Source organism: Trichomycterus rosablanca, chromosome 11 (genome assembly GCF_030014385.1).
Source record: "Trichomycterus rosablanca isolate fTriRos1 chromosome 11, fTriRos1.hap1, whole genome shotgun sequence".
NCBI classification, from domain to species: domain Eukaryota; kingdom Metazoa; phylum Chordata; class Actinopteri; order Siluriformes; family Trichomycteridae; genus Trichomycterus; species Trichomycterus rosablanca.
This window is the reverse complement of record NC_085998.1, coordinates 39117935-39143617: the sequence shown is the minus strand read 5'-3', so window position 1 is coordinate 39143617 and position 25683 is coordinate 39117935. Positions and strand designations below refer to the sequence as shown.

At 43.0% G+C, this 25683-nt stretch overlaps 1 protein-coding gene across 1 annotated transcript; it reads left to right on the top strand.

Moving 5' to 3' along the window:
* Positions 1–261: 261 nt before the first annotated feature.
* On the top strand, positions 262–24442 carry gmps (guanine monophosphate synthase). The gene is made up of 16 exons (XM_063004308.1): positions 262–368; positions 6591–6769; positions 7389–7503; positions 8125–8222; positions 8326–8429; positions 9185–9378; positions 10125–10290; positions 10392–10543; positions 10737–10910; positions 12565–12670; positions 12851–12966; positions 13656–13781; positions 19071–19186; positions 19708–19838; positions 20267–20439; positions 21878–24442. Exons 1-16 carry the CDS (start codon positions 342–344, stop codon positions 21977–21979), a joined length of 2079 nt encoding a protein of 692 aa, XP_062860378.1. The 5' UTR covers positions 262–341; the 3' UTR covers positions 21980–24442.
* Positions 24443–25683: the final 1241 nt, after the last annotated feature.

Below are 25683 nucleotides of genomic sequence, written 5' to 3'. Positions count from 1 at the left end.
AGTGAGGTGAATTGAAGATACAAAGTTGTCCATGACTGTGTTTGACATTAAACTTGTGAACTGATGAATCTTGTGTAACGAGTAACTACCGTTTCTGTCATGAATGTAACCAAAGTGTAAAACATGACATTAAAATCCTAATAAACAAAATAAATAAATAAAATTAGTGGAACCGATTCAGAAGCTTAAGAATCGATTCCTTGTTTAAACAAACGGGGCGATTACTGAGTCGACTCTTTAAGGATTCGATTCCTGGTCCTACTACTCAGCCGCTCAGTCAGTCGGTCAGTCAGAGCTGAGGAGAGCAGCAGAGGGGTTCGAATCTCACTTTTTCTGCATTCATGGCGCTGTGTAACGGGGATAGCAAGGTCAGTAACCAGCCTACAAACAAACTCCTGAAACTAGCGACTAAAAACGTTTAGGTGTTATGTTTTTATTTGAATATTTGTGCTCGGTTAGTGGTGGTTTATTCCTCCACACTCGGCCTGTCTGTCTGCGGCTGGAAAACTTAGTGTAACGTTAGGTCCCAACAACCTCCCGGTCTTGTTTTTAAACCTTATTTTTGTGCTTTTTATTTAATTGTGTTCACCACACTTGTGGTGTTGAAGTCATATTTTAAACCATTACCATTGTTTTGCGTTGTTTAGTCAGACTGAAGTGCAGTTTTGGTGGGAACTGTGAGCTAACCTAACATAGCTAGGCTAGGGCTGTAACTCAAATGGCTCAGAGATGAGAACGTAGTGCACTAGAGAGCAGATCTAAGTGTGCTACTTTGAAGCGTGCTTAGGTAGGGATGACGGAGGGATTTGGTACTCAGCCTGACCATACCGCTTTAAGCTATATACAAGCTACATTACAGCACATGTTGAGCCTGATGGTGGTTATTCGTTGTAGATTTAATACCGTAATGCATCTTGTTTTTAATCGTAATATATAGTAAATAAATACGTTTGAGTAATTAGTACATAATGTTTTGAAATAATACGTTTGCATGCTTAAGTTCCAGCTAAATGCTACACTGAGCTCACACTTCAGCACTGTGATGTTGCCCCAGACCAGCGCAGATTGATTTATTATTTGTATTATTATATTTAATCACTAACATAACGTTTTCTCCTCCACTGACAGTTCATTAGTGTGTGCAGGATTATTATATAAACTGGATATTTGCTACTAAAAGTGCTTGTTGTTTCCTGACGGAAGTTAAAAGTCCTGAACCACGTGGGTACTGCTGTTACTACTACAGAGCTGCTTACAACTAAGCCCGGAGTTACTTAAACAAGCAGTTCTTTGTTTGTTTTTATTAATATTATTATCAAAATGCATAAAATTAATACCTTAATTTCATATCCAAGAATAAACCTTTGGCATTAGGGTCCTGACCACTGCATGTGAACACATAGACAGTTTAAAAATACTCGAGTTCACCTGATTTGTGCAGACAATCGGATGTCGGTGGTCAAATTTTGTCTTGCTTTCCCCCTCATAAATGACCCCAAAAGATCAGATATTGGGTGGCACGGTGGCTGGGTGGGTGACTCTGTCGCCTCGCTGCAAGAAGGTCCTGGGTTCGATGCCCAGGTGGAGCGATCCGGGTCCTTTCTATGTACGTTCATTCATTCTCGCCGTTTAGGGTCCAACAGTGACAGCCTGGAATTAGTAGGGCTTGAACCAGCAACCTTCTGATTTACTAGTCCAGTACCTGAACCACTAAGTGGGCGGCACTGTCGCCTCACAGCAGGAAGGTCCTGGGTTCGATCCCCAGGCGTGGCGGTCCGGGTCCTTTCTGTGTGGAGTTTGCATGTTCTCCCCCGTGTCCGTGTGGGTTTCCTCCGGGTGCTCCGGTTTCCTCCTACGAGTCCAAAGACGTGCAGTCAGGTTAACTGGAGATTCACTGAGTTGCCCAGTGATGGACTGGTGACCTGTTTCCCACCTTTCTCAGCACGTTAGCCAAGTGGGACCTTTTTAAATTGTACTTAGCCCCTATACAGGACAATTGGCGTTTATGCAGGGTAAAACGATCCTAATCCACCTACTAGCATGTTTTTTTTCCTATTTATTTATGCATTTTCTCCCATTTTTCTCCCGATTTAGCGTAATCAATCTGTCTTCCGCTGCTGAGGATCCCTGATTGCATTCGAGGAGGGTTTATTTCCTGCTCACGCCTCCTCCAACCCGTTCTTTTCACCCGTGCTTTCTGCACAGGCGCATCTATCTGCTGACCAGGGTCCTTACTAGGGCCGGGTATCGCCACTAATTTCCTGGATCGATTCGATTCCGATTCACAAGGTCCCGATTCGATCTTCAGTTTTCGATTCAATTTTCGATTCAATTTCGATTCAACACATTTAGGCATATTTGAGTTACATTAACAGGTTTTGTTTAAATATGTACAGATGTTCAAAGAAACGAATGTGATAATTATTAAAAATATTAGTTTTTACATAAATAAGTAATCCACAACAAAAAACAGTAAGATTAATTTTTTTTTATTATTATTTTATATGTCTGACACGCTACAACAGTGTAAATGTAATGTAAACATACACCTGGCTGTTGCTCAGCTTATGCCAAGTTCACACTACACGACTTTCTGATTTGCCGGGTCGCTGTACAGTTCACACTGCACGACTGATGGGTGATTGGGGGGGGGGGGGGGGGGGGGGGGTTTAAATGATACCACGTCCTAAAATACACTCCAACAAGTAGCGAGAGATCAAAGTTTGTGCGCTGATGAGCAGCGTAATATCAAAGAGAAAAAAAATAGAGGAATCTGAGTGGATTTGGCAACACGACCAACAGGGATGGTTCTGAAGTTGGAGGTTAATAAATATTTTGTTTTGTAGAGAACGATAACTACATTACGCCCCTGCTCCACCTGTTTACAACCTCTCCCGTGTGTTTCCCCTCGCCGTTTCACATTGATTAAGAGCCGAGTCGCTCCCGAGCCGGCAAATCTAGCGCAGACCAGTCGCCGAAAATCAGGGCAGAAATCATGTAGTGTGAACCACATCTTCATTACTGGAGCTTCTGCCGTGCTGAACTGATGCGCAGGTCAGATCTCGTCGCACGAAAAGACAGCGGCTGGTCACGCGAGATTAAAGAAGGTAACGGATCTCCGTGTGCACCGTAAAAAGGGGCGTATTTAAAAGATCGATCTCGCGTTTATATGAATCGATATCGGATCGTTCGAATAAAGATCGATTCGAATCGAAAAATCGATTTTATGAACCCACCCCTAGTCCTTACACAGCGCTTTGAAGATCCCACCCACATAGTCCGGTCACGGTAGCCAATTATGCCCGCTAGATGGCGCCCAGCCGACTGGCAGCGATGTCGAGTTTTAAACCGGGGTGTTCAGAATCTTGGCGCGGGTGTGCTAGCGGAATATCCCGCTGTGCCACCTGGGCGCCCCTACTAGCATGTCTTCGATACGTAAAAGAAAGCACATGTGAGAACTAGGGATGCATCGATACCATTTTTTTCCCCAACCGAGTACGAGTACGAGTATTTTTCTACTTGCCGATACCGATACCTATTTAGAATACCGTTTTTTTTTTTTAAACAAAAACACGTGAGAAGTGACGAGGGGTTTAATGACACCGCGTCCAAAAATGCACGTCAACAAGTAGCGAGCGATCAAAGTGTTTGTGCGCTGACGTGATGAAATCAAGGAGGAAAAATAAATGAATCTGAGTGGATCTGGCAACACGAGCAGCATGGATCGTTCTGTAGTGAGTTGGAGGTTAATAAATATTTTTGTAATGTCGGTGTTTTGTTGTTATGTTCTGTAGAGAACGATCAGGTCAGAAATACTGTAACACATGTGTGTGTGTGTGCTGATGTATTCTGATATAAACTATATCATCCCCCCGTCCCACCTGTTTACACTCCTCTCCTGCGTTTCCCCTCACACCGTATCCTGCGTTCTCATTGGCTGTTCCACATGTCACTCATTCCCAGTCGCACGTCTCAGATCAGATATCTGACGTGCTAGAAAACTCGAGCGGTCGACGAGCCGGTCGGATCGAGTCGTCGGATAGTTCACGCTTAGCGATCGAGAGACGAGTTTCGATCGCCGAGCGAACGCCGAGTCGCTCCCGAGCCGGCAAATCTAGCGCCGACCGGCCGCCGAGCGAAAATCAGGGCAAGAATCGTGTAGTGTGAACCGGGTATAACGCAGCGACGTGCACTAGGCTCACGGTATCGGATGTTTAGTATCGGAGCCTCGTTTGCGAGTACGAGTTAATGAGCGCGGTATCGGGCGAATACCCGACACCAGTATCGGTACTCGTGCATCTCTAGTGAGAACCCTCTCTGTCCTGTTTGCTCCTGGCATTTCTAAGGCTGAACTATCGTATTTGTTTTTCTTTTCAGTAGTAAAAGCATAGTAAACTTACCTTGTTTATTTCTCACACAGTTTTGGTCAAGTTTTAGTCCCAGGAATTAATTAAACGATGACTTTTGCTCGGTTCTTGATTAATCATTCTCATCCTTAGTACAGACTCGAATCTCACAGAGAACACATTGCACTTTGCTTCTGGTAGTTGGTGACCAATTGTGTGCTTGTCATTGATAGTCTCACTTAGGGCTGGACGATATGGCTAAAATTCATATCACGATATAACTCCTAATTTCGGTCGATACGATATAATTCCGATATCGATATGAATAACACAAATGTCAGAAAAACTGCCACCAAAATTGAATGGCTGTACCTGCAAACCTCTTTTCTGGTCTCTGGCAAGAAATACAAGCTGAATACACGACTGAAATAATCCTTCCTCTCTTATCAGCTATTTCGTCTGCTTCTTTTTCAACTGTGGACAGTGGCGGAGCCAGACAGTTTTCATAGTGGTGGCCAGACTGAGACCATTGCTCACACATGGCTGGCACAGAAACTGTCTGGTACCTTATTTTTTGTGAAAAACTAAAATATAGCCTATAACCTTAACATTATGAGGAATGAAGATATTCCTTTGCAATACTTGATCATTTGACTGCAAACTTGTGTACTGATGAGACTCATCTGAACCCCAGAACATGCCGGCGTGAATGCATGGAAAACACATTTTAATTTTCTTTAAAGAATATGACACATTCTGACCGACACTGTTAAGCCAAATCAGCATTGAAAATTTATTTTACTTTTAATATCCTTCCACAATGCTGGGGCTTCTTAAAACTGAATATTTTATAAGAAGTGTTATTTAAATGCTATTAAATTGTTTTTCTAAAAAAAAAAAACCCGCCCATTTTGGAGGAAAACCGCCCAATCTGGCAACACTGGAACGCGCAGAGTCCGTTCGTGCCTTTACTCGTAGCGCACAACAACTAATATTAGTTGTATTAGTACTCACTGGTATTAGTACTCACTAGTATTAGTAGTATTAGTACTCACTAGTATTAGTACTCACTAGTATTAGTACTCACTAGTATTAGTAGTATTAGTACTCAGTAGTATTAGTACTCACTAGTATTAGTACTCACTAGTATTAGTAGTATTAGTACTCACTAGTATTAGTACTCACTAGTATTAGTAGTATTAGTACTCAGTAGTATTAGTACTCACTAGTATTAGTACTCACTAGTATTAGTACTCAGTAGTATTAGTACTCAGTAGTATTAGTAGTATTAGTACTCAGTAGTATTAGTACTCAGTAGTATTAGTACTCAGTAGTATTAGTAGTATTAGTACTCACTAGTATTAGTACTCACTAGTATTAGTACTCAGTAGTATTAGTACTCACTAGTACTCAGTAGTATTAGTACTCACTAGTATTAGTAGTATTAGTACTCACTAGTATTAGTAGTATTAGTACTCACTAGTATTAGTAGCATTAGTACTCACTAGTATTAGTACTCACTAGTATTAGTACTCAGTAGTATTAGTACTCACTAGTATTAGTACTCACTAGTATTAGTACTCACTAGTATTAGTAGTATTAGTACTCACTAGTATTAGTACTCAGTAGTATTAGTACTCAGTAGTATTAGTACTCAGTAGTAGTACTTTTTCTGTAATAGTGTTGGTGGTTGACGTTTATGTTGAGTGTATTACTGCACTGTTTTGGTGGAGAACTACTTGCTTGAGGTGCGCTGTTGAATCGCGTCCCTGTGGGAACACCTGCGAGCAAAAATGCTTCCGCAAAAAAGTAACACCGGCAAAGCGGCCAAGTGGATGCTCGTTCACTCACAGCTGCTGAACTCATTTAGCCGCTAATATCCACGGTGTTGTAGCGGAGTGTAATCAGGGCGGTAACGCTGAGCACCGGCTTCGTGCCTGTGGCGCACGTCATCACGCACTGACGTCATATACAGTATATCGATCGAATTTGTTTACAAATCATATCACCGTTATCGAAACATTTTCTATGGCGATATAGATCGATATCGAATGATTGTCCAGCACTAGTCTCACTGTACAACAAAACAATCTGAAAAACATTATTTTGTATTTTGTTTTGTACATTCGGCTTCCCAAACATTCTCACTGGCATGAACGCGAAACAGCCGGCCGGGCCCGTGCAGCGTTTTAAGCCGTGACGTTCTCAGTTTTTAGCTAACGTAAGGGATGGTCTCCGTTGCAGCTGGACATCAGTGGTGCGCCTACAGACGGCCTGCAGAACTACGACGGCGCGGTGGTGATCCTGGACGCCGGGGCGCAGTACGGAAAGGTGATCGACAGACGGGTGAGGGAGCTGTTCATCCAGTCGGAGATCCTGCCGCTGGAGACGCCGGCCTTCGCCATCAGAGAGCAGGGCTTCAGGTGAGATCAGAACGCCATGGACAGTTTCGTGTCTCCGATTCACCCGACCGCACGTCTTTGGACCGTGGGAGGAAACCCACACGGACGCGGGAGGACCCGGACCTCTCCACCCGGGGTATGGAACCCAGGACCTTCTTGCAGCGAGGCGACAGTGCGACCCACCGAGGCTTTTAGAGTCCCAGTGCTAGTCTCCTCCACTAACCAGTTGTTGATTTACCATGTGTTCAGGAGTCTTTTAATCGCACATGCTTATTTTAAGACGTTCCCACCCTTAGACTAGCCAGACGTATCTCAGTAGGCGCCCAGCCGGTCGATAGCACAGTTTAGATTTATGTTGTCCACATAAAAGACTGAAAGTAAACCAAACCATGACACTTGTGATGTCCTTTAGTTTATTTATTTATTTTTTATCCACCAATCCCAAATTTTAACATGTAATTCTGTGCCCTGCTCATGGTGCAGTAATAATAACAACGGCTTCTGTTTGAAGTCGTTCAGGTTTTGTCCCGCTGGTCATTGGTCCATCACCGAAAGCAGATCTTTATGCCGCCGTATGTAATGGGAACACACTGGACTAAGAGGAGTATTAACCGTATTCAATGTATATCTCTGTTTTTAGAGCCATCATTATATCCGGTGGGCCGAACTCGGTCTACGCCGAAGATGCCCCTTGGTTCGACCCTGCCATCTTCACCATTGGCAAACCCGTCTTAGGAATCTGCTATGGCATGCAGGTAAGACAAAGACTCGTTAAAAACGGACTGGATTTTTTTTTGTGTGTTTATTATAAATGTCTTATTTAATTCGTCGTTTCCGAATGTTTTCCTTCACTGTTTGCTTTCGCCGTGTGTGTGTGTGCGTGCACTTATTCTACCCATCGGACCGTCCTACCGAGCACGAGCACATCTATTTTGACTTGTGCTTCCTTTGCTTTATTTATTATTGTATGGCTTAAATTTTAATTCCTTAAAAGCGTAAAGTTTAAAGATCTGAAATATAGGCAGCACATCTCGATAGATGTGTATCTTATTAAACCTACCGCAGGTCGTAATAAGATATAGATCTATCGAGCTGTGCTACCTGTAGTCTAGTTTTAATAAGAGTAGATCGTAAAAACGTACTAATATTTACTATAAGAATACATTTTGATAAAATAGAACACATCGATAGGTAAGATCTATAAATCTGTACAAATCGGAGTAATTCCGCTCACCGGCCGATCTATCGGTGCATCTCCAGTTAACGTATTTAAATTGATCTAGCTTAATAGGTTTGTCTGCGACGACGGTTAAATAAGTTTGAACACAGTCGTAGGTCCACACTGTATCACACCGACTGTCTTGTTTGGTGAACAGATGATGAATAAAGTGTTTGGTGGGACGGTACACAGGAAGAGTGTGAGAGAAGACGGTGTGTTCAGCATTAACATCGACAACTCCTGCTCCCTGTACAGGTACACGTTCGTCATTGTGTTTAAAACGTAGCTTCACCTTTACACTGTGCATGAGTGAATGAACAGAAATGTACTGTGTGTGTGTGTGTGTGTGTGTGTTTAGGGGGCTACAGAAGGAAGAGATGGTCCTGTTGACCCACGGCGACAGTGTGGATAAAGTAGCCGATGGGTTCAAAGTCGTCGCCCAGTCTGGCAATATTATTGCAGGTAAGCGGAGGAAACGGCGCCCCCTGAAGTCCAGTTTAAAACAATTAAAATCGGGAAATTACAGATTTATACTGACAACGTTTCTTAATGTTTGCATGTCACACTTATTCAGTTTAGATCTTAGGGCTGAATTCTTTATAAAACAAAGAAAATCAAAGTAAAAACTAAATTTATGTTCTTAAAACGAGGATTTTTTGCGCTCGGGTGGGGCATCAGCTCTGCTACCGGCACACGGGGCGCCTGTACGGGCGTCCGAGGGTGGGCGCGTCGGAGGATATTCCTCATAACTGCCGCAGTTACGCCCCCTGCTGGCTGATCGATGGCGCTGCACGGAGACGGGGGATAACGGAGATGGGCGCGTGACTCTCCGCGCACGATACGGATCTCCGTATGAACCCGACCGTCGGTGCTGCGCGCAGCTTTTAGTCACGACCCTCCTCGGGCAGGAGTGGTCCGCAGCGGTAGAGGCGAAATACTGCTGGTGATCTGGGAATTGGATACGACTAAATTGGGAGGAACTAAATCGCATTAAATATAAAGTGAGGATTTTATTTACCGAGGGAGAAAGAGTCATTCAGCAGAAACGCAGAATTGCTTTAATCTGACCATTTTTGAGGGTTTTTAGCATGAACTGACCATTACGTGGATAAGCGCTGTACACTGGTGTGAGGGGTGCGTTTACGGAACGCTTCTTAATTAAAATATTATAGTCACAGGTCTAGTTTAATTCGCTCGTCTCTTCCTCTCTCCATCAGGCATCGCTAACGAGCAGAAGAAACTCTACGGCACCCAGTTTCACCCAGAAGTGGATCTGACCGAGCGGGGCATGGACATGCTGAGAAACTTCCTGTTCGAGATCGCAGGCTGCGCCGGTAACTTCACCGTCCAGAGCCGTGAGGTGTCCTGCATCCGAGAGATCCAGGAGAAGGTGGACAAGTCCAAAGTGCTGGTGAGGAACGGTTCACCCGGGTGGGGCGTTCTGATCTGCTTCTGGGTCTATAATACCAGACCGGGACGGTTTATCTCTAGATAAGAGATTATAAGCTCCTAATAATTTGGGCTCTTTTTATTGATTATACACCAACCAGGCATAACATTATGAGCACTGAGAGGTGAAGTGAATAACACTGATTATCTCTTCATCACGGCACCTGTTGGGGGGGGGGGGGGGGTATATTAGGCAGCAAGTGACATTTGATCCTCAGAGTTGATGTTAGAGTTGAATCTGAGGGCCAAATCGTGATGGCTAGACGACCGGGTCAGAGCATCTCCAGAACTGCAGCTCTTGTGGGGCGCGTCCCGGTCTGCAGTGGTCAGCATCTATCAAAAGTGACCCAAGGAAAGAACAGTGGTAAACCGGCGACAGGGTCATGGGCGGCCAAGGCTCACTGATGCACGTGTGGAGCGAAGGCTGGATACACAGAGCATCACAGTTGCTGGGGCTGCAGAAAGGGGGCCAACACTATCAGGAAGGTGGTCATAATGTTATGCCTGATCTGTGTATACAAATGTACACAATAGCACTAAGAGCGCACCGACGAGTGTCTGTGTAGACGCCCGACCGGCCGGCGTTTGCATTTCAGTCCGGCACTGATCCCTCTCCATGTTTAACTACTTCCGTGAAGTATGTCGCATAGGTGTTTCATGCTGTAATGAAGTGTGTGTGTGTGTGTGTGTGTGTGTGTGTGTGTGTAGGTATTATTAAGCGGTGGTGTGGACTCCACGGTGTGTACAGCTCTACTGAATAAAGCGCTGGACCAGGACCAAGTGATCGCCGTCCATATCGACAACGGCTTCATGAGGAAGCGGGAGAGCCAGAGTGTGGAGGAGGCTCTCACCAAACTCGGCATCAAACTCAAAGGTAGCGCAGTTCAGTCCCATATGGTCATATCCAATTCCCCAGACTGCTGTGCGTAGATCATAAATTATTATTGGTCTGTTTTTTTTTCTGTTTCCGTGTAGTGGTAAACGCGGCACACACGTTCTACAACGGCACCACGACGCTTCCCATCTCCGAGGAGGACCGGACCCCCAGGAAGCGCATCAGCAAGACTCTCAACATGACCACCAACCCTGAAGAGAAGAGGAAGATCATCGGCGACACCTTCGTCAAGGTGCGCGAACGAATCCTCGCTTTGTTTCTTCATGACTCACTTTCCCGAGCGAGCGAATCCTTAATGACCGGCAGTGAGGGTCCAGCGATCACCGATGAACAGAATCCAGGAGTGTCGCTTGGCGCCGAACGATTTACGAAATCGTTTTGTTTCCGGATTCCTCCTAACCGTTTGTACTCCGTTTCGTGCCCAGGTGGCGAATGAGGTGATCGGCGAGATGAACCTGAAACCCGAGGACGTGTATCTAGCTCAGGGCACGCTCCGACCGGACCTGATCGAGAGCGCCTCCCATCTGGCCAGCGGCAAGGCCGACGTCATCAAGACGCACCACAACGACACGGAGCTCATCCGCAAGCTCAGGGACGAGGTAAAGCCCCGGAAACGAGCCTAAATAGATCATAAATATGCAAGTTCGTATGCAAAATACTGTAACGCCGGATGCAAATATCACCGCTGTATCCTGGTCAGGGTCGCAGTGGGTCTGGTTTTACTAGGAAAGACTGGGCGCATGGCAGGAATACCCTGTACAGAGTGCCAATCCATCACAGGGCTTCAGAACCCCCCACACTTCCAATCCAAAACCACAATGACCCCAAAAATAGCCAATTAAGTCGTGTCTGGGTGTGGCTAGAAAAAATGTTTTCACTTCTGGCACTCGTATTATTGCCCACTTATCAATATACCAGCGATGGTGTTATTCATTCGGTCGCTTTAAGAGTTGTCCAGACTTATGATCAATGGCTGGCAAGTAAGCTCAGCACGTTTCAATGCATCTACGTCTAATCTGAGCCTGCCGGACGTCATACCCTGTAAAAAAAATCCCCGATGTCTCTTATCTGGGCCAGCAAGCTGCCGCTTCATAGTAAACCTCAGCTTGAAGGATCTTCTCTCTTAGAGACACGTTTCATCGAGAGCTGCAGGATTTGGAGACGATGAGCACTCTTCACTCTCTCCTCTCCCAAACCCCAGGTCATGAATGTGACAGCATGGCGTTATAAAAAGCAAACGTATCAAACAGTTCGTCTCATCGGAGTAGCTTCGAAAAGGTCGGCGAACAGCAAACTGGGTCGAAGTTCAATCAGACGAGCTCCGAGTGCCGCGGCAAGCTCAGAAATCGCGAGCACGGGGCGCCACTCGGGGAAGCAGCGCCCCTACGCTCTGTAGGAAATACAGCAAGGCACGGCACAAAAGCGGCTTTGCCACTTCTCATGTGAATGCACCGTTACGGTTGCCACAACATCCTGGTATCTGTGGACTAACTGTAAAGTTCTCCCTCCCTAAGGAGGCATTTTTACTACCATTCATGAAATAATCATTAAAAAGCATTTTGTGGTTACTGGGGTTATTATTTTAACCCTTTGATGCACAAGCTAAGCAAACCCCTTCTAATGCACAACATTCAAGAATATTTTCATGTGCACATTTGTCAGTTATTCATGTATTTGCTGTCTTAGCTAATAAAAGCTATCTATACTAGAATATGTAAACAGCTTGCAAGCAAATAGTTTTGGACATATTCAAGATTCAAGAGCCGAATCTTTGGTTGTCTTTCAAAAGATCAGTAAATATGTTTTTGACTACAAACACTTACAAATGTCAGTAGTTCCTGTCAAATTCCGTAGTAAATACATAAGAATTAAAAGGGTAGTGATACAAAAATGATTTTTATTAAAAAAGTAAAAAATATAAAACTGAAATAAGGATTCGTGATGATCAAAAACAAGTTAATTGAGGAATTCATGGACGCTTGAATGACGGAACTAATTTATTGCAAAGATGTAGAAAATAAAAACTCAGTTGGGTCACTTTTGACCCAGGTTGTGCATCAAAGGGTTAAAAGAAATAGGACAGTCATGTAAACATAGATAAAACTGGGAAAGGGGAATACTTTTCCCACAGCTCTGTATAAATATATACATAAATATCATCCGCTCTGGTCTCGTATCGTTTATAGCCGTGTTATGAAGCTGCCGTTTCAGGTTTCGGTCTCATTTCGGTTTCTGCTCTGCTCTGGCTGACAGGGTAAAGTAATCGAGCCACTGAAAGATTTTCACAAGGATGAGGTGCGTGCCCTGGGTCGAGAGCTCGGCCTTCCGGAGGAGATCGTCTCCCGACACCCTTTTCCTGGTGAGTATCGGCGGCGGTGCCAACCGTCCGAGATCTCATGAAATCAGGAAACTCTCGGTTACTTGGTGTCTGTGTGTGTGTGTGTCATTAATCATTAATTCACGACAGTAAACAATAATAACAGATAGAAGAGAGAAAGCAGAACGAGTTTGGGAGAGATTTTGCGTTTATTTCCTGCAGGTCCTGGTTTGGCGATCAGAGTAATTTGTGCTGATGAACCGTACATCTGTAAAGACTTCGCAGAGACCAACAACGTTCTGAAAATCATCACAGACTTCTCCGCCAGCGTTAAGAAGGTAATACTGGGTTAATTACAGCTTTTGTGGCATCCCTCTGCATCTAAAACCAATTATGACGTATTTAATAGTTAAACGATGTGGATTAGAAGACACCCATAGATACTTTGGCAAAAAAAATTAATAACATTTACTTTTACAGCATCCAGAGTGGCTTAGAATTGTGACTGAGTACCATGCAAACAAATCAAGAGTTAGGATTCTTGCTCAGGTCAGATTTTGACAGTGGTTGGGCTTTGAACAAGCAAGCTTCCGGTTAGCAGGCCAGTATTTAAAAGTGCTGAGCCATCACTGCCTTGTAAAAATAAAATAAACAGGCCCATAATAGGCCGTGTTTAAGGGAGGGAGGGTCTGCTCCAAAAGGACAATAAGCCCAAGCATACCTTAAAGTCCACCAAGGCCAAAAGTCAGTACTTGAACCCTGTAGAAAATCTTTGGTGGGAATTAAAGGTGTTGCAGCATGCAAACCCAAAAATATCAAAAATATAAATGAAGTGGACACCTATGCCCATCAAGAATAGTTGAATAATATACAGTATATGAATATATTGAATAATAAGAGCTGAATAATTCTAATAAGTCTCATTTTGTGTTAAATTTGTTGTTCTTGTTCGACTCCTATTTCAGTTCAAAACACGCGCAAGTTGCCTGAGATCAGTTTAAATGATTATTATTTTTCTTCTGTACAGCCACACACTTTGCTGCAGAGAGTCAAATCCTGCATATCAGATGAGGAAGAGGAGAAGCTGATGCAGATCACCAGCCTTCATTCACTGAATGCCTTCCTTCTGCCAATCAAAACCGTGGGCGTCCAGGTAAGTCTCACCTGAGCTGAACTCCGGAGGCGCTCGTAAAGGTGCGTTTTTAAACGGTTCGAGGACAGTGAGGCTGAATTCTGGGGTTGAATGATTTTTTTATGGCTTTTTCGACAGCGCAAACAAGCAAAGTTTAGGTCTTCACAAATAATTATTTTATTAATTTCATCCCGCCCGAACACTGCCACATCAACCAGCCACCGAGTTCTCCTGGCTGGCTTTCTGTATCTGCCCACATTCAGGCCATTTTAGGAATAAAATTAATAAGAAGTCGTGCCGCTATTAATCAGGTTTTAAAAGAGCCGCTTGAACTGTTCGACCTCTGGGTGGCGCTCTCACATAAACCGAATCTAAAACTCTCCCCGTCTTCTTTCCCCGCCGACCCGAAACATTAACGTCACACCTACGTTACCGTTCCTCAGTTCTCTGAGAATGAAAATGAATATTCTTTCACTGAGTTCAGAGGCAAGGGGCATACAGAGGGGTATGTTTCATTTAAACAGGTATAATAATCTTCCCGGTGAGTGAAATGGACAAAATCTGAGTTTACACAACACTGTTTACGACGAATCGTAGACCACCGAAGTCGTGTCGTCGGTTTGTGGTCCACGCCGTGTTGTTACGCCCATATTTGGTAACCCGGGTCTAAGAGAAATTTCGAATAGGAAAAATGAACGGAGATTTCGCAAATCGCCTCTCTCGCATCCTGTAGTCATAAAACATGTTCCAGAGCTGTTAGGTTTTGTTTTATGGAGGTTCTTCCGTCTATTATCACTGGATCCTCTGAATTATGAAGTCGTTAAAGAGTCAAAATATGAATAATGATGCACTGAATTGACGTCACTAAACTGGAAGCCTCTTCATTTTATTTTATTTTTTTCTTTTATTATAAGCCTCTTAAATAAGCGCAGGAAGCAGCACGATTCACCAGAGTAACAGCGCCGTGATATTCACACGTTTTACTTTATATTTTTAGTAGCTAGCTACATTAAAGTAGAAAGCGAGGACGGTCGGGCGTCACGCCTTCGGTTGCACTCGCCAAAAGCGAGCGGCTCGTTCCGTCGATTCGATCGGTGTAGTTCGGTGACGTCTGATTAACGCGCAGTAGCGTTAGCTTTCGTGTAGCATACATCCAGTGATGTACAGGAGAAAAATGTACACGGGACAAAGCGTGCAGGGTTCTGGACATGTGTATTCAGCACAGGATGCGTTAGAGAAAACCCCGTTCATTTTTCCTACAGGAAATCTGACTTAGACCCGGGTCTCCAAATATGGGCATCACATCACCCCACTGCTGCGTTCTCTTCACTGGCTTCCTGTTTAAAACACTGATGCACCCAGGACTAAAGGAAGACGAGCATCAAGGCTCTTCTCTGTTCTAGCACCCAAGTGGTGGAATGAACTTCCTCTGTCTGTTCCGAACATCTGAGTCTCTTGCTGTCTTAAAACGATTAAAAACCTTCATCACCTCTTTACTGAGCACTTAAGCTGACTTGTACTTATTTACTAAGATTTTTTTCCATTTCCCAAAAAACAAACAAAAAAAACCCCACTTTGGTTCTAACAGGTTTCAGCAGATTCGTGTTCTTCAACTGTTGTTTACTAAAAGTTGAGAAATGCAGAAAATGTAAATAACGAGGACTACAGAATAACGCACGACTTCAGTGCTCTACTAACAATTCCACTTCCTTTTTAATTGAGTGATTAGTAGAGCACTGAAGTCGTGCGTTATTCTGTAGTCCTCGTTATTTACATTTACATTTTCTGCATTTAGCAGACGCTCTTATCCAGAGCGACTTACAGAACAGCGTCCACAGTAAACACTAATGTTTAGAAGACGTTTGGGTTTATTTGTGATAAATAGTCTAGAAGAATAAAAGGTCAGTAGTAAAAATAAATACAAAAATACAATTGATTACTAACAATTCCACTTCCTTTTTAATTGAGTGATTAATAATCAATTGTTAGTAAAAAATTTATTTTTATTTATTTCATTATTAAATAGTCTGTGGCCTCTTGTTTGTGTATTTTAACTCCATCTGACCCCGACAAGAAATCACCTCTTTACTAAACACTTCAATAGAAAACATGCACTAACACGTACTGACCTTTTATTCTTCTAGACCAGGGGTTCTCAACTGGTCTCAGCCCGGGACCCACATTTTCTCATGGTCATTAAGTCGCGACCCACTTTTATAGAATACAAACCAAACAAATCTATTTTTGAAAAATAGCCTTCAAAGACACATTTAAACATACATATGCATGCAAAGTGAATTTAAGAGCAAGTTTTTAAAGAAACTGAGGAGGACCATGCCAACTGCATGTATAAAAGTTACTACAATAAATTTAAATATCAAAACTGCATAAAATAAATAAGGCTACAAAACAAGATGCTTTCACCTAACCTGTCTTCTGTGGAAGTCAGTGAGACAGTTGGGCATGTACTTTACTTCTGATCAGAGTTTCAAAGTCTGGGGTGACAGTAGACAGAGTTACTCTCAGATCATGCTCAGTGTTCAACCTGTTTCTCTGCTTTGACTTGAGCTGGACCAAGGTAGAAAAGCCACTTTCACAAAGATAGGTAAGACGCCCGGAGCGCATGTTCTCGTTTGGAGCGAGATGCCGTCAGACACTTCTGCGATACCTTCAGCTCATGAAGTCGTCTTTGAAAAAACTCCACCGGCTTGTCTTTACATGCGGGATGTTTCGTTTGTAAACGTCGCATTAGTTTGGATGGTTTCATGCTCTCATGTGCCAGCACCTCATTACAAATAACACACCGGGGTTTCTGTCCGCGTTTGTCCTCAACGAACGAAAATCCACATTTCAAATACTCCGGGTTATATTTGCGTTTCGCCATCTTGCCTCCGAACATCATCACAAATTTAAAGAGAAGGGTAACCGGTATGGTGGTTACCATGGCAACGAGAATGCTGTGCGCGTCTGATGCGTGCCTCTCTCTGTCTCTTTTTTTTTTTTTCCAGATAAAAGACGAGTACAAAATCAGATGAGCATTAATTATTTGTAATTTTTTTTTAATGTATTTATTTTTTTACAAGCTGTCCGTGACCCGCCCAGAACGTGTCCGCGACCCACCAGTTGAGAATCGCTGTTCTAGACTATTCATCACAAATAAACCCAAACGTCTTCTAAACATTAGTGTTTACTGTGGACGCTGTTCTGTAAGTCGCTCTGGATGCGAGTGTCTGCTTTATGCTGAAGACACAGCCCTGGTGCTGTAACACACACACACACACACACACACACACACACTCACTCTGTTAGACTCTTAGTTTTATTTGTTTACACGTTTCTGTGAATAGTTGGTCTGGAGCTCATTGGTTGGTTATGAGCTCGTTGTGCCAGGGTGTTCCGTTTATATCTGGACGTTGGCGTGTTTTTGCAGTCTGTGGTTAAACACTCGGACTGTGACGCACTCTTCACGCTATTTCCGTCTCTCCGTCTGGATTTTTCCCCGGTTTGTCTCTTTCATGACGTCTGTGTGCGCTTAGTTCAGAGGGGATACAGAAGGCGCGTTAACTTGTAGAAATATTATTGCAATTTCACTGAGGGCCACCATGATGCAGATGTTGCGATTGTATCGTATCCTGCTGTGATTAGAGTCGCCTTTTAAGTCTTGGACAGTTTGTTGTTTTTCTTGGAGGATAAATTCTGTGTTTTGTGTCAAAATGTCACATTTATTCTGTATATCTACATTTATATTGTCCTCCTTTACCACAGACACGCCTCATGACACAAGAGACGCACCGCTTTCTCTTCCTGTTTCACATCTTTCATTAAATTTCCTCCTTCTGCTTCAGGATTCTCTTCTTGTACATTTTGGGATTATTTGTAAATATTTCTCAGCATCACTTGTTGGAAAACCGCCTCAGTTAAACGCTGCCATCTAGTGGCGGGATACGGTCACTGCGGGTCACAAAATCGGCATACATTGTGTGAGATGCAGTTTATGTAGAATTTTACAGTGTATTTTAAGCTTTCGTTTCACAATCGTCTAAAAACTCAACCCCAGACTCACTCTTATTCATTTAAAGTCGTTTTAAAAGCGAGTTCCTGTTGGATTATTGATCGGTCTCGGCGGAAGCAGACATGGCGTTTGAGACGGAGATCTTCTCCCCTCAGTGGAAGTCGTTCTGGTCGTTCTGAGCCGGTCGGTGAGATTAAAACTGTGTATTTAATTGTAAGAAGCTAAAACGTGGTGGTGCTGTTGTTGTATTTTCTCCTCTACACTTCCTGTCCTGGCACCACACACGGCTAAACACAGACCTAAAGTCTAGACGCCGGGAGGGGCCGCGGTTCAGGCTGCGAAACAGAACGGCTTTCATCCAGGCTGAGTGTCCGAATACAGGACGAGGCTCGGGTTCGTTTTGTCTGACGGGAACAGATTCAGCATTGATTAATCCTGGTTTTGGGTTAGGAACAAAGTGTAATTACATCCCGGCTTTGGTCAAGTTAAGAATGTAAAGAATAATTTAAAAGAGGACCTTTTTATATTGTAGATATTTAATAAACGCTCAAACTTGGGGTCGATGTGCTAGGGTTGCATCTTGCAATCATTATATTAGCAAGCCGTAGCCTAGTGGTTAAGGTACTGGACTAGTAATCAAAAGGTCTCTGGTTCAAGCCCCACTACTGCCAGGTTGGGCCCTTGAGCAAGGCCCTTAACCCTCAATTGCTCAGACTGTATACTGTAACAGTACTGTAAGTCGCTTTGCCTAAAAGGCGTCTGCTAAATGCCGTTAATGTAAATGTAATTCATTCATATATCAATGAATCAGGTATTTATTTCAGGGCGGCACGGCGGGTAGCACTGTCGCCTCACTCGGTTTGATTCCCAGATGGATCCATCTGGGTCCTTACCGTGTAGAGTTTGCATGTTCTCCCTGTGTCAGTGTGGGTTTCCTCCCAGTCTAAAGACATGCAGTCGGGTTAGTTGGAAATATTAAAGTCCCCCTAGGTGTGTGTGTGTGTGTGTGTGCCCTGTGATGGACTGGTGACCTGTCCAGGGTGTATCTTGCTTTTTGAACAGTAAATCAGACCCACTGCGACCTTGACCAGGATAAAGCAGCAGTAAAACAGACACTGAATGAAAAGTATTTATTTCAATACATTGAAATATATTAAATACCAACAAGATAATGCATAATGCTGTGGAATAAAGACAATAACACAAAATGGAACGTAGTGTTTACAGGCTCTTACTCTTCCATCCAGTTGACTTCATTCCTTTATAATTTATTTACTGAGATTAAATTCTGTGTGCAGGGCGATGCACGATCCTACAGCTACGTCTGTGGGGTGACGAGTAAAGAAGCTCCACACTGGGAATCACTCATGTTCCTGGCCAGACTCATCCCCCGAATCTGCCACACCATCAACAGGTAAATCCCACCGTCCCCGCACCACCCACATCTCCGTTTCTAACCGATTAAAATGTGGAATAAACTGAAAGACCGTCTTTGTGTCTAAGGGTATTTTTACCGGTTTGTTTCCCCCCTTGGTGCGATTCGTTTGGGTCATTTGGGGACTTGGTGAGGTCCAAAACGACAGCGGCTTGTGGCAAGAACTCAGTCCAGCCTCAGTCAGATCTAACCGGTATTTCAAACCGCGCCCTCCTAGTGAATTTGACATTCCGCTGATCTAGTTTAGCCTACAAAGAAATGGCATATCAGCCGGGCGCCCCCTAGTGGCCCCCTAGTCTGCTGGGTGGGGAAGGACGGCACTAAAAAGTGGGCGGGGTCTCGGACACCGCGTAGTAGCCCGAGGCGCCTGTACAGAAGTGGAGGAATGTGGAGATCAGACCAGAGTGACCCAACCACAGGTGTCCGAACAAACTGTCTTCCAGAGTGTTCCAGACCTCTTGGGGTTTTGTTTTTGACATACCTTCTTCCCTTGTCTCCAGAGTTGTGTATGTGTTCGGGTCACACGTGAAGGAACCTCCCACAGACATCACTCCCACCTTCCTGACCACAGGCGTACTGAGCACGCTCAGACAGGCCGACTTTGTGGCCCACTCCATCCTGAGAGAGTCTGGTGGGATCCCATTTCTTTATTATTATAATAATTATTAATAATAATGCTGCTGTTATTACTAGTATTAGTATTATTGTTATTACTGCTATTATTTTTATTATTATTACAATTATTAATATTATTTTTATTACTATTATTATTATTATTACTGCAATTATTATTTTTATTATTACCATTATTATTATGATGATTATTATATTACTATTGTTATTCCTGCTATTATTGCTATTTTTATTGATTATTACTATTATAATACTATAAATATTAATATTATAATTATTATTATTGTTGTTATTGTCATTATTATTATTGCTGCTGTTATTTTTATTATAATAATTATTATTAATTTAATTATTTTCATTATTACTGGACTTCTTTACAGTTGCAATAATAACAGACGTGTTTAAACACTTGTCGCGTCTCCTCAGGTTACTCGGGTAAGATCAGTCAGATGCCCGTCATCCTGGTCCCGCTGCACTTTGATCGTGACCCGCTGCAGAAGCAGCCGTCCTGCAGACGCTCGGTCGTCATCAGGACCTTCATCACCAGCGACTTTATGACCGGCATCGCCGCCACACCTGATAACCACATACCCGAGGAGGTGGGTACCTGATTTTACTCTGCAGCGTATCGGTCGTGTTCCGGAGATGGTCTGAGCTTCTGTAAATGTGCTTCATAGTTCAACAAGTTAAAGACAGTCGGCAGATTCACTGCGTGTGTGCGCGCATGTCCGCTTTGTGTGTGTGTGTGTGTGTGTGTGTGTGTGTGTGTGTGTGTGTGTATGTGTTCATGTGCATCTCGTGTGTGTGTGTGTGTGTTCATGTGCATCTCATGTGTGTGTGTGTGCGTGTGTGTGCGCATGTCAGCTTTGTTTGTGTTTATGTGCATCTCATCTGTGTGTGTGTGTGTGTCGGCTCTGTGTGTGTACGTATTGATACTGTGTGTGTGTGTGTGTGTGTATGTATGCTTCCTTGGCTGTGTGTATGTGTGTGTGTCGGCTCTGTGTATGCGTGCATATTGGTACTGTGTGTGTGTGTGTGTATGTATGCTTTTTTGGCTGTGTGTGTGTGTGTGTGTGTGTGTGTGCCGGCTCTGTGTATGCGTGCATATTGGTACTGTGTGTGTGTGTCTGTGTTCATGTGCATCTCATCTGTGTGTGTGTGTGTGTGTGTGTGTGTGCCGGCTGTCAGTGTGTGAATATTGGTATTCTGTGTGTGTGCGTGCATGCCAGCTTTGTGTGTGTGTGTGTGTTTATTGTGTGTGTGTGTGTGTGTGTGCGCGTGTGTGTGTGTGTGTGTGTGTGTGTGTATATTGGCTCTGTGTGTGCGTGCATATCCACTCTGTGTATGCATACATATTGGTGCTCTGTGTATATATATATATATGTGTGTGTGTGTGTGTGTTTGTGTGTTTATGTGCATCTCAGCTCTGTGTGTGTGTGTGTGTGTGTGTGTGTGTGTGTGTGTGTGTGTGCGTACATGTTGGTACTGTGTGTATGTGTTTATGTGAATCTCATCTGTGTGTGTGTGTGTGTGTGTGCTCCTTGGCTCGTGTGTGTGTATATCGGCTCTGTGTGTGTTTGTGTGTGTGTGTGCGTGTATATCGGCTGTGTGTGTGTGTGTGTGTGTGTGTGTGTGTGTGTGTGTGTATGTGTATGTATATCGGCTGTGTGTGTGTGTGTGTGCGTACATGTTGGTACTGTGTGTATGTGTTTATGTGAATCTCATCTGTGTGTGTGTGTGTATGCTCCTTTGCTCGTGTGTGTGTTTATATCGGCTCTGTGTGTGTGTGTGTGTGCGTGTGTATCGGCTGTGCGTGTGTATATCGGCTCTGTGTGTGCGTGCATATTGGTGCTCTATATGTGTGTGTGTGTGTGTTTATGTGTGTGTGTGTTTATGTGCATCTCAGGTCTGTGTGTGTATCCTCTCGGCTGTGTGTGTGTTAATTGTTGATTACATAGTACACAATACACAACACCCAACACACACACACACACTGGCTGTGGTTCTGACGCTGTAGTTTCTCCTGTTGACCTGCAGGTGGTGCTGAAGATGGTGAGTGAGATTAAGAAGATCCCGGGCATTTCCAGAGTGATGTACGATCTCACATCCAAACCTCCAGGAACCACAGAGTGGGAGTAGATCAGCACTGTATCACTCTCCTCCTGCTCCTCCTCCTCCTCTCTATATTTTCTTAAATGATCACCCTGTATACCCCCACCATGCCACCACACCACTGTACCACCATGCCAATGTTACCACACCTTTTATTTTCAGAGAACGAAACATTCCACATGACGCCATCAGTACTGTGATTAGAACACGCCAGAAGCCGCTGTTCCAACACACTCATTTTCTGGGGCGTTTTATCACGATTGTTGTTGTTATTGTGATTATTAATGACACGTTAGTTACTGATTCAACTCTCTTATGTTTAGGTAGATTTTACTGACGCGCAGACACCGTTTTACATCTTTATTTGCAGGCTTCGCATCCTTGAAGTGCAGGGAGTGTATTCACAATGCAAAGCTGAGTTTTATCAAAATAGAAATCTGCTATTTATTAGAAAACGTTTAGTGTTTTTGCTGATTTGTAACAGGCAGAGCTGTTAAAGCTACCAAAAATGATTAAAGACAGCAGGTTCACTTTCTGACCACTGTGGCAGTATAGACCCTAAAGAGTGAATTGATCCTTCTCAAATGTCTATTGTGGATGTGTAGTAGCACACAGTGGTGCCATAGAACACAATAAAATGTTTTTAAGGCATGTCAATCAAATGTAAGACATGAATTCTGCAAAAGTACAGATCTCGAGACCTGCAGCTGCTTAGAAGTGGCCACAACTACATGATTTTACTTCAAGATATTTTATGCAATTCGTAATGATGTGGCTCAGACTGATGGGATCAGTCGGGCACTGGGAATTTCCCATCAGCACTCAGTCAGAATTACAAATGAGGACTAATGAAGAGTTTTCAACATCATTAAACCAATAATCTAAGCTGGTTTGTTATAAAACACAACTAAAATGTATTCAAATCATTATTTTTTTAAATATTTGCACACATGACTGTAATCCCAAGCATCTGACACACACGTCTCTTATGAGTAAACGTAAATTCTGACTTGAACAGTGCGTAACATACCCCAGAAATGACAATTCTGTCGCTGTTTGTGCTGTTAGGACTTTCAGTGCTGGATTGTGCAGCTTTGGGTTCTTCAAACTGACCAAAGCTCTGCTCCTGGATCCCCCGATCCTACAGTTTAATTTTTCTGAGGGACCAACTCGACCCCTGCTTTTAATCAAACCCAAAAAAATCAGATGACTACTTTATTTAATGGAATGATTTTCATGCTGCTCAAAGCAGATCGGCAGGGCCACATGGCTCATCGTGGCAGATTCCATCCTTATAAATGCTGTTTGTCTTATAAAAAAAAGTGTCACCAGTTTATTTGGGGGGGGTTTATTCGCGACGTGATCATCACACTGAATTTTGATTTGTACTCTCGTTTCCTGCAGGCTTCACCGTTAGTGTTCAGTGTCTCGTCTCACGTATTCCTGATGTGACCAATCGATATTTCGTTTTGTATTCTTTTCTGCCAAATATACAGAAATATAAAGCTTGATGGGTGCAGGAGCGTCCAGTTTTGCGCTGTGTTTGCAGTTTCTACCTGTTCTGTTATGGTGGTGTACAGCAGAAATGTGCTGTGACGGAGCTTCTCTGTGCTGAGGAGCTTCTGGACTTTGTGCCTGGTTTAGTTTTGTTTTTGTCTCGTTTTTTTTGAATATTCAGGGATGTGAAGCTCACATCTGACTAACATGCTGCATCGTTTATTTTTTTGTACTTTATTTTCTTTAAGAAATGATTAAGAAGTTAATTAAGAAGTTAGTAAGATATTAAGTCCTTCATAAGAGCGTGGCTGCTTGTGTGTGGGGTGGAAGGGGCGTTTGTTTGCACATTAACCATATCTTCGTTTTACCCATACGGCCTTGGTGCTCGTTTCTCTCTGAGATACGGGGAACCAGACATGCTTTAATAACACCTTTATAATCTGCCAGACTTTGCAGGCCCTCCTGTACAACCCCGATGTTGCTGGTTCTGTTCCTCGACTATACAGAGGTCCGTTTGGGCGATAACAGAATTCTATGCCAAACTCAAACCTTCTCTGTATATAAGATGTCCGTGTCGTAACGATGATGAATCCCACGCCGAGCTATTTATTGTCCTCATTTTTTGGTTAGCAACAAATGCAACACGACGGTGGACTTCTTTCCTGTCTCGACTCCAGACGTCATTTTAAGCAGCTCTTCCCCTCCGTCGCCTTTTTATGTGTACATTTTACATGTCTGCTCAAATGAAAATACTATTAATCAAATTTTAGTCAGTAGTGCGTTCCGCTGCATTCTGGCGCCGTGTTCAGTTTGATTTATGCAATTCTGTTACTTCTTTTTTATATGTATATGTATGTATGTATATGTATAAGAACAGAAGCTGTTTCTTTAGTATTGTGCCTCCGATTGAATCCACTGCATGCGTTTTCCTGATGAACTGAAATTTGTATAATGAGATCTCAGCTTTAATAAAGGAGTCCCGTGTCAATTTTCCTTTTTAGTCTCTTACCAATGGATTATTATTTATTGATTTTGCACTTTTACAATCTTAGAGTCTCTCTGGTAAACGTCTCCTTTTTGGATATCACTAGTTTGCTCATTATTACAGTAAATGTGCAGTTTTATGCTTTTCATGGTTTAAACCTTGGTCACATTTGCTTTTCTTTTGACTTTGTGTGAAACTGACCTCTAACTATCATCTACAGGGAACACATTTCACAATTTCTATTATTATTATTATTTTTTTATTAACATTTTCATTAACATAACAACTCTTTGCCCAGGGGCCCAGACTATCCTTAATCCGTCCTTGGTTGCAACTAACGATTATGTTTTTGATTAATTGATTAGTTGGATTATTTAAAATACAAAAACAGAAACAATATTTACAAAAAAAAACTATTTAAATAAATATTAAAACATCCACAACACTAGTATGATTTCCCTTCTTAATTTTGTTTAATCAAGCTTGCTGTTTAATTATTTTATGGCATATTAAATACCGCCATGTACCTCATGATATAATGCTAAAGTAACATTTAAAAATGTTCTTTAACTTGTATTAAATGTCTTGAGAATATTAAGAAAACTGACAAAATAACGTTGAAGGAACGTTCTAATAAAACATTCATACAACCAAAATGGAATGTTAAGGAAACGTTCAGAGGACCTTATTTTAAATGTTCCCAGAACGTTCAATTATGGTTGCAAATGAGATTTAGGTAACGTTCTATGAATGTTTTCATAACTTTTACAAAAACGTTCTGAGAACATCAAGACAACTGGAAAAAATAACGTTGAGGGAACATTCCAATGCAACGTTCCCACAACCAAAATGGAACGTTTGAGGAACTGTCTCAGAAGGTCATTTTGTTAGCTGAGTTGCAAGTGCACCATGAACATTCTGCACAAAGTTGGCATTTCTTGGCATAATTAGCAACATAGCAGAACCCAAAATAACAGGTGGGATGTTAGATTATAATAACAGTACCGCTGTGCAGTGAGGATTTAATGATTGGGCACCTGTAGCAGGTGGGACAGGTACAGATACAGGTACAGGTGTGCTGTGTTGCTCACTGGAAAACATGTAGTGACACGCCAATGTCGAAAAACAGCCTCGTCTCTGAGGATGTCAGTAACAGTTAGTGTATGAGAGGTTATTATGTTGTGAGTGTACAGAACGATCCTGGTAAATTAATGAATGTAAACCCCTCTGGGTACTTCACCTGTCGGGC

Bases quoted from the DNA above. Each gene is read 5' to 3' on its own strand.
- gmps (XM_063004308.1), top strand. From the start codon at position 342: ATGGCGCTGTGTAACGGGGATAGCAAG. The intron at 10,544-10,736 runs GTGCGCGAACGA...TTTCGTGCCCAG, and splicing joins TCGGCGACACCTTCGTCAAG to GTGGCGAATGAGGTGATCGG. The intron at 12,671-12,850 runs GTGAGTATCGGC...TATTTCCTGCAG, and splicing joins CTCCCGACACCCTTTTCCTG to GTCCTGGTTTGGCGATCAGA.